The 14,123-nt window shown below is 36.5% G+C and overlaps 1 protein-coding gene across 1 annotated transcript in view; it reads left to right on the forward strand.

Annotated features, from left to right (window-relative positions):
* LOC121909325 (complement factor H-like) overlaps window positions 1-12,844 on the forward strand; it is a 29,333-nt gene extending 16,489 nt beyond the window's left edge. Inside the window, exons 11-17 of the mRNA XM_042429828.1 lie at window positions 402-449; window positions 719-880; window positions 9,182-9,229; window positions 9,498-9,659; window positions 9,760-9,918; window positions 11,844-11,869; window positions 12,037-12,844. Of these exons, the coding sequence (XP_042285762.1) occupies window positions 402-449; window positions 719-880; window positions 9,182-9,229; window positions 9,498-9,659; window positions 9,760-9,918; window positions 11,844-11,869; window positions 12,037-12,072 (641 nt within the window). The 3' untranslated portion in view covers window positions 12,073-12,844. The remainder of the gene's footprint in view (window positions 1-401; window positions 450-718; window positions 881-9,181; window positions 9,230-9,497; window positions 9,660-9,759; window positions 9,919-11,843; window positions 11,870-12,036) is intronic.
* The last annotated feature ends 1,279 nt before the right edge of the window (window positions 12,845-14,123 follow it).

Here is a 14,123-nt window from a genome sequence, read left to right on the forward strand (position 1 = left end):
TCATCGTTTTCATCTCATGTGTTCCTCATGTCATCAGGTATTGATGCAGCAGGAAAGTAGATCTGTGTCTGATCCTTTGTTGTCCGTCTGTTTAATACGTGTGTGTATTGCCACGATTTGGTCAAATAATTAGACAATTTTATCCGTCATTACTAACCATTATGACATGTATTTTTTAAAATATGTTGACATACACAATAATAATCTTTCATGTTGTAAATCTTTTATTTGTAATCTTTTGAATGTATGTGCGCTGCTGCGTGTCCGTGTGTGTGTAACAAGCAGAGCGTTTGTTGACAGACATCACTCTGGATCAGATAGAAATGGATGCCAAATAACATCCCAAAGTCAGACTAACTGGTGTGTCTTCTGTATAAGTATATATGCTCTGTTTCTTTCAGGATCTTCTACCACTTCTGACAGAGACAGTAGACCTCTATTCACAACAAGTAAATCATTCACATTCATTGCTCCTTTTACATCACTTGTATCAGACTTGTTTGGTTTTTGTTTGTATTGCTTGGTGTAACTATTCAAACATATTTTCACTTGCTGACCAGTTACTGGAATGAAAAAGCTGAATTTATGGATATGAATATGAATTTATTCAAAAGAGACCTGTAACAAAACAAGGATTGAGTTCATTTTTTTTAAATCTCTGACCCCTCAGCAACACACAACATACTGACAATCTTAAATAACTTGTTTTTTATTTCAGTTGACAATTGTGGAGACCACCCTAATGTTCCACATGGTGATGTTGTGGTAACGGAACAAATGTATTTGAAATACCAGTGTCAGAATGATTACAAATACGAGGGACCAGAGACAGTGGTGTGTCACAACGATGGTACTTGGTCAAAACTACCCGTCTGCAAAGGTATGAACAAGTCAATACGACAACTCTTCATTTCAAAAAGTCTATCAGAGATGTTACCTGAACAATTATCCATGAGTTATTTTCTGTTAACTCTGTGCAGAGTCATCCTGTGTCCTCAATCCTGATGAATTGGTTTGGAGACGTTTTGAACTTTCTGGAGTTCAATACATGACGGAAGGAGGGGAGACGTTCATTTCTTGTGGTCGGGATCATTACAGCCTGTTTCGATGCACTAATGGACAGATTAGTGTTACTGCGTGTAAGTATATAAATTAGCAATTTATATTTTAATTTACATTAATGCTTTTAGTTTCAGCCTATTTATTGTCAGCTATCATGTATATTAACTTTCCACCATCTGATTCACTAAAAGTATGATAGATGATGAAAAAATGTCAAAGAATACACTATAAGGGAACTTGAACTTGAGTATTTAAAGGAGAAGCTGAGCATTATTCTATATTTTTCTAATTGTTAAGAAATCCCATGAAAAGAAAAGAACCAAAACCAACAAGTAATTGATCTTTCTTATATGTATTTGTCTGTGCTGCTGAAACTTGATATATCTTATTGCTCTATGCCACACAGCTCCATTGTTGTTCAAAAACTATTACAAACACATAATTGAGCCACAACAATGCACCTGGTGACATGTTCCTTTATTATGATGAACCTGTTCACAGTAGTTTATTTCATGTTAGTCACACATACGATGTCCTGATGCTCAATATTGCACCTAATGAAGTTATTATAACTGAGGTTCACCAACAAAGAACGTCTCACTCGATACAATTTCCTGTGCCACCTATAGGTGTGTCTATCCCCTTTCTCTCCTGTTGGTCTGTTTGTTTCAAGTTTGTTTTTATGCACTCAGACAGACTGATCTTCATAACATCACATTGTAGTTATTTTCTGTATCTGACCATCACGGTTATGAGTTGGTCCTCAATCCATCAGACAGCGACATGTTTGATGATCGATCCATCGTTTTGGAGTCTGCTCAATCAATAGCTGTCTCTCGACCCATTCAAAGGTCCATGTACTTCAGTGAGATATTGTCCTTTACTCCCCCATCCAGCATCAATGAAATCTCACCTTAATCCATGATCACAGATAGAGACTAAACTGTCCATGGAAGTCCACCACTCTGTCAGACATCACACATCCAGTCAGCCTAGCTCGCCACAACTCCACTCCACCTCGCATGCCAAAGATGTCCGACTGGACAGTTGTTCGCTTGCAGCGTGCTGTCAGGGATATGAGATTTGTTTTCAATGTAACAACAAGGCCAAACGAATCCAACTTTATAAAGACTCCATGTCCACCTCTCAAATCCTCCCCTGCTTCCAGGTTCATTACTCCACTTCCACGCAGAACAGAGAAGAGCTGCTTCAAACCTCTTCAGCCTTCACTCGTATCTTCTCCCTTTGTGTCTAATCTGTCTCATCTCTCTTCTTCTTTCTTTCATTCCAGCATCTTTTCCTCTTTCCTTACTTCAGCCACTACTAATATTGCCCTCTTGGCTCTTTCAGCCTCCTCTCACTCCATCCATTTTCTAGTGATTTATCCTTCACCCCCCCTCCCCAATCTACACCCTCTCCTCCCCCCAGACTCCAGGACATTTTCCTTCCCTGCCACGCCTCCCAGAACTGGCCAACCTGCGTTTCTTATTGTAAAATCTATGACCAACAGCTTTTTACCTTTAGCCTCCGTCATGCCCCCCGTTCGCCCCGTTTCTCACCATTCTGAACCATACTGCTGTTGTTTGGCTTGCAGCCTACATGGCTCCTCCGCCTACAGATCAATTTTCCAGAGCAGCAACCAGAGAGGTGAAGACCCATCGTTTGCCAGGACAGCAGCATAGTTTGTAGTAATTGCAATGATTCTGAAGTTTTTTCCACACTTGTTCCTCGTGTCACAGTCCCCACGTTTGCCCCCATAACCTCACCAAGCATCATTTATGACTCTAAATACCTCAAAAAATCTTTTCATGGAATTTGTTGACACTAAGGACAAATATAGATTAACACCAGTCTTGTCCTTAAAGAACAGAACTGATTTTCCTCTGTAGGTGCAGTCATGCAGAAAATTAGTGAATCAGACTTTAAAAAACAAAAGTTTGTGTGAATTAACCTGCCTACTAAAATATTAACTGATTTACTGCTGTTATTGGGTTATTTTTAGGTTGTACTGGTTATTATCACCAACAAGTAAGTGTTATTCTTCACTCTACTTTTCAAAGAAATAGATTATTATTATCATTAATTAATTGTTTTGTATATTCAGTATTGGATAACACTTCATTTTAACATTATTTTATCCAGCAGTTTGACAAAATTCAACAGTTAACATTTTTTATTGTCTGTGTTGTAACCAGGGACTGTGCTCGGCACAATGGCCACTTTTTGGATAATTCATCACCAACTGACATCAAAAATCAAGTTGGAAACTTTTGAAATATTTCCACCAGAAAACAACTGCACCCAAAAAAAATTGTATTTGATTTTTTTCAAACACGTTATTGATGTTTTTTCATTTTGAATTAAAATATATAAACACAGTGTTAAAGCAGATTGTTCTGAGACTATCAGCTGTAACGTACGACTGGAGCTCTAACACACTAATAATATGATCAATACTTTAAATACATAAATAAAATGTTTATGACCTACAATTGTCTGAATAAAATTCTCCATAGAAATTTAAACACAGACTTTTGTATTATTTTGTCTACAAACTGTGTACAACAGTCATGCCAGTAAATATGGATATATCAGTAAGTATTGTTCTTCTTATATTTATATATGTGAGGCAGCATCACTGCAGAGTATGCAGACACTTGGACAGACAGACTCACAAAGTTGTTCAAAGTAGTTTAAAACAGAAAGCACAGCTGTCCAAAAACAATTTACAGTCTGTCTGGTTTTCCATATAAAACCATGTGTGACGTTGTGAACGGAGAATGTGGTGACCGCTGGACCTCAAAAATGTCAATTCAACTTAAATGAGACACAATCTCTCCTTGATGACATATTTGTATTTGATTACTTAAAGATCTTCCCCCAAACATGTTTTAAGACAAATAAAAATACTCTGCTCTTAATAATTGTGTCTGATATGATTTTTCCACAAACATCCAAGTAATTAAAGTTCTTAAAGTTACATCTCCTCCTTCATCCTTTATTACAAAAATCCACAATTTATGAAAATTATTCAAGCACATTCCTCCATGAAGTTGCAGCTATTCTCCTAAAATGAGGACTAATAATTGGAATGATGTGATAAAATGATCTCATTATCTCAAAAAAAATATTTGTTTAGTCAGTCTTTTGATCCAGAAGAGTGCAACTTGTCATTGAATCACATAGTTCAGTCTCATAAACTCGGACCAGATGGAGGTAACTCACTCATGCTGTACGTGAGATGATGAATGTGAATATTTGAAGGTTTAGTCTACATAAAATTCCATAAACCTTTCATTACTTCACTCAAGCAAAGTATTTGCTCTAGTTGAGTCTCATTCTCACATACAGTAACTGTAGAACATCGATGGGGATCTGAGCATCCATCTCCTCAGATGGGTATTGAATGTGTGTGAAGTTCTCAGAAGCAACTGATGGCAAAAATGTGTTTTTAGATATTCTGTTAATCCAGGAAATAGTGAGGATCAGCTTGATAAATAGTTTGATCAGGGCAGGCACAAGACTGACCTCTGATCACACCAATCCAGTAAATCCTTTTGAAATTTGGACTTTAAATAATCAAATTGATTTTTGTTCAGAGCTCTCTAGCAGGTGATCTGTATGGTAGTGTGGTTGCTTCACTCTAGTGACAAATGAATCGTTGTCACAGGCCTTTCTGAGACAGATTAACAAATGTGGAATTAATACAATAAATACAAAAAGTGTGCTGCTCTTTGAAGTAAATAATATGACATTAAATGAATAGATTTACTGAACTCTATCATCTGAAGTCAGGAATCATTACTGATCACAAAACTGTTCTGTGATGTAAAACAAAATCATGTTTGTTAGGAAGCTCATGTAAACAAGATACTCTTGTAAAAGTGACTGATCTGAATCTACAGTGTTTCAAACATTGTCTTTCTCATAACAACAATCATTTGAATTTCTTAAGTAATTTTAACAAAAGTGCTGATGTAAAGCCAAGACTTTCTGTATGCTTCAGAAGAAGAAAGATTCAACTAAGTGTGTATAATGATACTGATTTAATAAACCTATAATGTATAAAATGTAACTTAGTGTATATGTGTGTTTTTTCTCCTTTTCTGTATGTGGAGGTTTGTCCAAGTAGCCTATTTTCCCAACTTTGTTTACGATCCAGCGTAACAGCATGATGTCTGACTGTTTACTCCACAAACATTTTGGGGGGAAAGTCCTAAACAATAATTAACTGATTTGGATCTGAACTAGACTCTTAGCTCCAATTTTTCATGGGATGATTTCACTCCTGACAAAATGTGCATCAGTTATCTTGGATTTGTTCTTCTGATCTGGTTTCCTGGAGCGCTACATGGTAAGAACATTGAATACTGTCACATACAACCATTTACATTTGTTAAAAACAAACTTTCTGTAGAATAATTGTGCTTTCTATTTCATTCTAGGACAAAGCGCACCACAGTCCTGCAGTGCTCCAACTCTGGATGGTGGTTTCTTCGCCCCAAAGCAAGAGACTTATCCTCATGGAGCACAGCTGGCCTATACCTGTGGTACTGGACGTAAAGCAACAGTGAAGGGATGGTGGGCAACAAGCACATGTCAAAATGGCAAATGGTCTCATGAACTACAATGTATAGGTAGGTGTTTCCTAAATATCTCTACTGTTGTGCGGCTCTATGGCAATGTCAGTCTGTCATTGGGTCCACTATTTCGGTCCAGACTCAGAAATCTCAGCAACTTTAGATGCGTTACAATGAAATTCTGTACTGTTCATGGTTCCCAGAGGATGAATCCTTAATGACTCTGATTCCCTGAGTTCTCCCTCCAGTGCCACCATGAGGTCCACATTTGTGTGCTTGAGTGAAATGTCTCAACACTTTCTTGGATGCATTGTCATGACATTTTGTGCACACATTCATATCTCATAAAAAGTAAAAAGTATCTAGAAAAAGTTTCCTGATGACATCAGCACGTTCAGTGTTCTTCTTGGTAAAATTGAGAGTGAGCTTCAACTGTATCAAAAGCTCTAAAACTTAAACATTTCAATCTTTCACAGTTTTTCAAGTATAAAATGTCTTTCATGAGCAATAGTCAGACGACTTTATCAACCTCTTATAAAAAAGACATGAAACAAAACATATAAAAATATTGAATAATGTTTACTGAAACACTGGTTGTTTAGAAAATAAAAGAGCATTTAAATTTATAATATGTAAATATTCTGCATGAAAATGTCAAAAACAACTAGATCTATGTTATATATATGTTATATTTGTTGAGTTGTGTACTTACATTTTCCCAAATTTTTCCAACAATTTTCAAATCCAGAGAAATCTGTCATTTTAATCAAGGTAACGGTCCGCTTCATTTGGTCGCCTGTCAATGACATCACACCCCCTCTACCAAAGAGTTGTGCGCGTATACTCTTGACGCGTTGTGGTTGTTTGACAAAAACTGTTATAAATTGACTTTTTTTCAGTTTTAAGCCACATTATCATGATAAACTTTTAAGATCTTGGTCGTTTTTAACTATATCATTTATCATCAGACGTCTCGATCTCAAGGTATCAGAGAAACAAGCTGAGCAAATGTTAATAGCATCTCAGCTAACAGCCCCTTCCGGACATCCGGTGCCAGCCAAACAGCGTCAGAGCAACATTGATTTTTATCATGAAACTGCTTTATTCACTGTCTTTACCTTTTTAATCACCGGGGCCATTTCGTTTTGGAGAGGAGGAGACCTCTGCAGATAATTCAGCGTCTAGTAAAAACATCCTGATCGATGAACACTGAAGGAATCATAACCTGAAGAATCTGGTTGTTTAAAAATGAAGACAACAACTTCCATGATCCCACGATACTGCACACCTTCATCACACTCCATCTTTGTTATTGTTTTGACTGAGAGACCCCTAGCGACTGAAATTACATATTGTGCGTTTAATGCAATAAACCTCTATAATGACATTTATTGGTACTATGCTAGTTTCAAAATGGGGTTCCAAACATGGGGTTTGGGACACCCGCAAGAGTCATGAGATGAATCTAAGCAGTCGCCAGTAGAGAATAAAAAAAAAAAATTGTTTTATTTTTCAGACTTTTGACTGTAATGTTTGCGTCTATATCATGAAAATCTGTATAGTTTAACATCTTTAGGCCTCTGAAACAGATAAGGGAACATCACTCTTAAATTGACTGTTCTCAACTTGTGATGAGGGGTTGCAAGTAGATATCACTTCACATTTAGAAAGTATCTATATTATACATTTATAAAAATGGTTCTGTAAAAATGTTGACTATAGTTTTGTTCTTTTTTCATCAGATGAAAAAGCCTGCATTCCACCAACTATCCCCAATGCAAAATACACTGAAAACTCAAATGGTTGGTATGAAGAAGGACACATAATAAGAATAACATGTGACAAAGGATATCAAGATAAAAACCAGGATGCCACTGCTGAATGTATAAATGGAACATGGTCCTCTGTGCCGGTCTGTGAGAGTAAGTCTGTGAGATGTGTTACTCAAGTTAGCTGTGAAAACATAATTACAGTAACCACAATAATATCTGTGTCTAAATCTGAAACCTATCTCATACATCTGGACAACTTTTCCTCTTCTAAGTTATGATATATTTGTTTATTTTTACAGAAAGTATCCTAGCATGCGGTGCGCCTCCTAAAATCCCCCACGCAGTAATCATTAATCAGGAATACCAGGATGTGTTTGCTGCAGATTCAGAAGTCAAGTATGAATGTGAAGATGGATTTACTGTAGAAGGAGCAGACACCAAAAAAACCATCATTTGTATTGCTGGAAGCTGGACTACAGGCCCACCGTGCAGTAAGTGGACAATATTGAGATATGCAGTAATGGAGATACGTTGTATTGTTGTAATAACTACTATTTTAACTAATTAAATTCAAACTTTGTTAAGGACACAGCTCACGGGGGTCCATAGAACAATAAAATACAATAAGACATAAAATAAATATATTTTAATATAGATGTCATGGTCAATGGTTGTAGGTTGATTTTAACTTGCAATTTACAGTGGTCCATGTTACTCAGTAAAACACTGGAAAATGTATAATTAAGATTTTGGAATTGTTTGAAATGTTGTATCTATGGCCTATTGGGCAGAAAAATAAATATAACAAAGACAGTAAGAAAATCTGAGTATTTATGTCTATTCTTGCCTTTTATTGCCTAAAGGATCTAAGCGCCAGACTCAACTTGTATCTGATTGGTCGGCGGGCCTGCTCTCACCCATCATCACATCTGCTTTCATTGATCTGATGAAAAAAGAATACAATTTTAGAAAATTTAATTTAATTTTCCGATAATGTATTATTGTTTTTTGTGTGAAAAAATTAACTGTGAAACATTATATGGACCTATTTTAACGATCTAAAGCTCACGGTCTGAAGCACACGGCGCAGGTAGATTTAGGGTGTGTCCAAATCCTCATGCTCAGTCATAGAGTAACAGGTAAAATCAGCTTGGTTTTAATTGCTGAAAGTATGGAAACCTGATCACTGTGCTCTCAAAAATGTTAAAGAATATTTGTTAAATATTGTTCAAAAAACAAATAATTAATTTGAATCATGTAAAGAATCATTAACACAGTTCTCAGGACTAGATCAGCTCTCCAAGGTGCTGATCCTGCTGCTGGCAGCAGCTAGAAGCTGTCCAGAGTTCTTTCCTCCTTTCGTTTAATCATCGTTTTCATCTCATGTGTTCCTCATGTCATCAGGTATTGATGCAGCAGGAAAGTAGATCTGTGCCTGATCCTTTGTTGTCCGTCTGTTTAATACGTGCGTGTATTGCCACGATTTGGTCAAATAATTAGACAATTTTATCCGTCATTACTAACCATTATGACATGTATTTTTTAAAATATGTTGACATACACAATAATAATCTTTCATGTTGTAAATCTTTTATTGTAATCTTTTGAATGTATGTGCGCTGCTGCGTGTCCGTGTGTGTGTAACAAGCAGAGCGTTTGTTGACAGACATCACTCTGGATCAGATAGAAATGGATGCCAAATAACATCCCAAAGTCAGACTAACTGGTGTGTCTTCTGTATAAGTATATATGCTCTGTTTCTTTCAGGATCTTCTACCACTTCTGACAGAGACAGTAGACCTCTATTCACAACAAGTAAATCATTCACATTCATTGCTCCTTTTACATCACTTGTATCAGACTTGTTTGGTTTTTGTTTGTATTGCTTGGTGTAACTATTCAAACATATTTTCACTTGCTGACCAGTTACTGGAATGAAAAAGCTGAATTTATGGATATGAATATGAATTTATTCAAAAGAGACCTGTAACAAAACAAGGATTGAGTTCATTTTTTTAAGTCTCTGACCCCTCAGCAACACACAACATACTGACAATCTTAAATAACTTGTTTTTTATTTCAGTCGACAATTGTGGAGACCACCCAAGTGTTCCACATGGTGATGTTGTGGTAAAGGAACAAATTTATTTGAAATACCAGTGTCAGAAGTATTACAAAAGGGAGGGACCAGAGACAGTGGTGTGTCACAACGATGGTACTTGGTCAAAACTACCCGTCTGCAAAGGTATGAACAAGTCAATACGACAACTCTTCATTTCAAAAAGTCTATCAGAGATGTTACCTGAACAATTATCCATGAGTTATTTTCTGTTAACTCTGTGCAGAGTCATCCTGTGTCCTCAATCCTGATGAATTGGTTGGGAGAGGTTTTAAACTTTCTGGAGTTCAATACATGACGGAAGGAGGGGAGACGTTCATTTCTTGTGGTCAGGATAGTTACAGCTTGTTTCGATGCACTAATAGACAGATTAGTTTTACTGCGTGTAAGTATATAAATTAGCACTTAATATTTTAATTTACATTAATGCTTTTAGTTTCAGCCTATTTATTGTCAGCTATCATGTATATTAACTTTCCAGCATCTGATTCACTAAAAGTATGATAGATGATGAAAAAATGTCAAAGAATACACTATAAGGGAACTTGAACTTGAGTATTTAAAGGAGAAGCTGAGCATTATTCTATATTTTTCTAATTGTTAAGAAATACCATGAAAAGAAAAGAACCAAAACCAACAAGTAATTGATCTTTCTTATATGTATTTGTCTGTGCTGCTGAAACTTGATATATCTTATTGCTCTATGCCACACAGCTCCATTGTTGTTCAAAAACTATTACAAACACATAATTGAGCCACAACAATGCACCTGGTGACATGTTCCTTTATTATGATGAACCTGTTCACAGTAGTTTATTTCATGTTAGTCACACATACGATGTCCTGATGCTCAATATTGCACCTAATGAAGTTATTATAACTGAGGTTCACCAACAAAGAACGTCTCACTCGATACAATTTCCTGTGCCACCTATAGGTGTGTCTATCCCCTTTCTCTCCTGTTGGTCTGTTTGTTTCAAGTTTGTTTTTATGCACTCAGACAGACTGATCTTCATAACATCACATTGTAGTTATTTTCTGTATCTGACCATCACGGTTATGAGTTGGTCCTCAATCCATCAGACAGCGACATGTTTGATGATCGATCCATCGTTTTGGAGTCTGCTCAATCAATAGCTGTCTCTCGACCCATTCAAAGGTCCATGTACTTCAGTGAGATATTGTCCTTTACTCCCCCATCCAGCATCAATGAAATCTCACCTTAATCCATGATCACAGATAGAGACTAAACTGTCCATGGAAGTCCACCACTCTGTCAGACATCACACATCCAGTCAGCCTAGCTCGCCACAACTCCACTCCACCTCGCATGCCAAAGATGTCCGACTGGACAGTTGTTCGCTTGCAGCGTGCTGTCAGGGATATGAGATTTGTTTTCAATGTAACAACAAGGCCAAACGAATCCAACTTTATAAAGACTCCATGTCCACCTCTCAAATCCTCCCCTGCTTCCAGGTTCATTACTCCAATTCCACGCAGAACAGAGAAGAGCTGCTTCAAACCTCTTCAGCCTTCACTCGTATCTTCTCCCTTTGTGTCTAATCTGTCTCATCTCTCTTCTTCTTTCTTTCATTCCAGCATCTTTTCCTCTTTCCTTACTTCAGCCACTACTAATATTGCCCTCTTGGCTCTTTCAGCCTCCTCTCACTCCATCCATTTTCTAGTGATTTATCCTTCACCCCCCCTCCCCAATCTACACCCTCTCCTCCCCCCAGACTCCAGGACATTTTCCTTCCCTGCCACGCCTCCCAGAACTGGCCAACCTGCGTTTCTTATTGTAAAATCTATGACCAACAGCTTTTTACCTTTAGCCTCCGTCATGCCCCCCGTTCGCCCCGTTTCTCACCATTCTGAACCATACTGCTGTTGTTTGGCTTGCAGCCTACATGGCTCCTCCGCCTACAGATCAATTTTCCAGAGCAGCAACCAGAGAGGTGAAGACCCATCGTTTGCCAGGACAGCAGCATAGTTTGTAGTAATTGCAATGATTCTGAAGTTTTTTCCACACTTGTTCCTCGTGTCACAGTCCCCACGTTTGCCCCCATAACCTCACCAAGCATCATTTATGACTCTAAATACCTCAAAAAATCTTTTCATGGAATTTGTTGACACTAAGGACAAATATAGATTAACACCAGTCTTGTCCTTAAAGAACAGAACTGATTTTCCTCTGTAGGTGCAGTCATGCAGAAAATTAGTGAATCAGACTTTAAAAAACAAAAGTTTGTGTGAATTAACCTGCCTACTAAAATATTAACTGATTTACTGCTGTTATTGGGTTATTTTTAGGTTGTACTGGTTATTATCACCAACAAGTAAGTGTTATTCTTCACTCTACTTTTCAAAGAAATAGATTATTATTATCATTAATTAATTGTTTTGTATATTCAGTATTGGATAACACTTCATTTTAACATTATTTTATCCAGCAGTTTGACAAAATTCAACAGTTAACATTTTTTATTGTCTGTGTTGTAACCAGGGACTGTGCTCGGCACGATGGCCACTTTTTGGATAATTCATCACCAACTGACATCAAAAATCAAGTTGGAAACTTTTGAAATATTTCCACCAGAAAACAACTGCACCCAAAAAAAATTGTATTTGATTTTTTTCAAACACGTTATTGATGTTTTTTCATTTTGAATTAAAATATATAAACACAGTGTTAAAGCAGATTGTTCTGAGACTATCAGCTGTAACGTATGACTGGAGCTCTAACACACTAATAATATGATCAATACTTTAAATACATAAATAAAATGTTTATGACCTACAATTGTCTGAATAAAATTCTCCATAGAAATTTAAACACAGACTTTTGTATTATTTTGTCTACAAACTGTGTACAACAGTCATGCCAGTAAATATGGATATATCAGTAAGTATTGTTCTTCTTATATTTATATATGTGAGGCAGCATCACTGCAGAGTATGCAGACACTTGGACAGACAGACTCACAAAGTTGTTCAAAGTAGTTTAAAACAGAAAGCACAGCTGTCCAAAAACAATTTACAGTCTGTCTGGTTTTCCATATAAAACCATGTGTGACGTTGTGAACGGAGAATGTGGTGACCGCTGGACCTCAAAAATGTCAATTCAACTTAAATGAGACACAATCTCTCCTTGACGACATATTCGTGTTTGATTACTTAAAGATCTTCCCCCAAACATGTTTTAAGACAAATAAAAATACTCTGCTCTTAATAATTGTGTCTGATATGATTTTTCCACAAACATCTAGGTAACTAAAGTTCTTAAAGTTACATCTCCTCCTTCATCCTTTATTACAAAACTCCACAATTTATGAAAATTATTCAAGCACATTCCTCCATGAAGTTGCAGCTATTCTCCTAAAATGAGGACTAATAATTGGAATGATGTGATAAAATTATCTCATTATCTCAAAAAAAATATTTGTTTAGTCAGTCTTTTGATCCAGAAGAGTGCAACTTGTCATTGAATCACATAGTTCAGTCTCATAAACTCGGACCAGATGGAGGTAACTCACTCATGCTGTACGTGAGATGATGAATGTGAATATTTGAAGGTTTAGTCTACATAAAATTCCATAAACCTTTCATTACTTCACTCAAGCAAAGTATTTGCTCTAGTTGAGTCTCATTCTCACATACAGTAACTGTAGAATATCCATGGGGATCTGAGCATCCATCTCCTCAGATGGGTATTGAATGTGTGTGAAGTTCTCAGAAGCAACTGATGGCAAAAATGTGTTTTTAGATATTCTGTTAATCCAGGAAATGGTGAGGATCAGCTTGATAAATAGTTTGATCAGGGCAGGCACAAGACTGACCTCTGATCACACCAATCCAGTAAATCCTTTTGAAATTTGGACTTTAAATAATCAAATTGATTTTTGTTCAGAGCTCTCTAGCAGGTGATCTGTATGGTAGTGTGGTTGCTTCACTCTAGTGACAAATGAATCGTTGTCACAGGCCTTTCTGAGACAGATTAACAAATGTGGAATTAATACAATAAATACAAAAAGTGTGCTGCTCTTTGAAGTAAATAATATGACATTAAATGAATAGATTTACTGAACTCTATCATCTGAAGTCAGGAATCATTACTGATCACAAAACTGTTCTGTGATGTAAAACAAAATCATGTTTGTTAGGAAGCTCATGTAAACAAGATACTCTTGTAAAAGTGACTGATCTGAATCTACAGTGTTTCAAACATTGTCTTTCTCATAACAACAATCATTTGAATTTCTTAAGTAATTTTAACAAAAGTGCTGATGTAAAGCCAAGACTTTCTGTATGCTTCAGAAGAAGAAAGATTCAACTAAGTGTGTATAATGATACTGATTTAATAAACCTATAATGTATAAAATGTAACTTAGTGTATATGTGTGTTTTTTCTCCTTTTCTGTATGTGGTCGCTGGATCGTAAACTTTGTTTACGATCCAGCGTAACAGCATGATGTCTGACTGTTTACTCTACAAACATTTTGGGGGGAAAGTCCTAAACAATAATTAACTGATTTGGATCTGAACTAGACTCTTAGCTCCACTTTTTCATGGGATGATTTCACTCCTGACAAA

This window comes from Thunnus maccoyii, chromosome 12 (genome assembly GCF_910596095.1).
Source record: "Thunnus maccoyii chromosome 12, fThuMac1.1, whole genome shotgun sequence".
Taxonomy (NCBI): Eukaryota; Metazoa; Chordata; class Actinopteri; order Scombriformes; family Scombridae; genus Thunnus; species Thunnus maccoyii.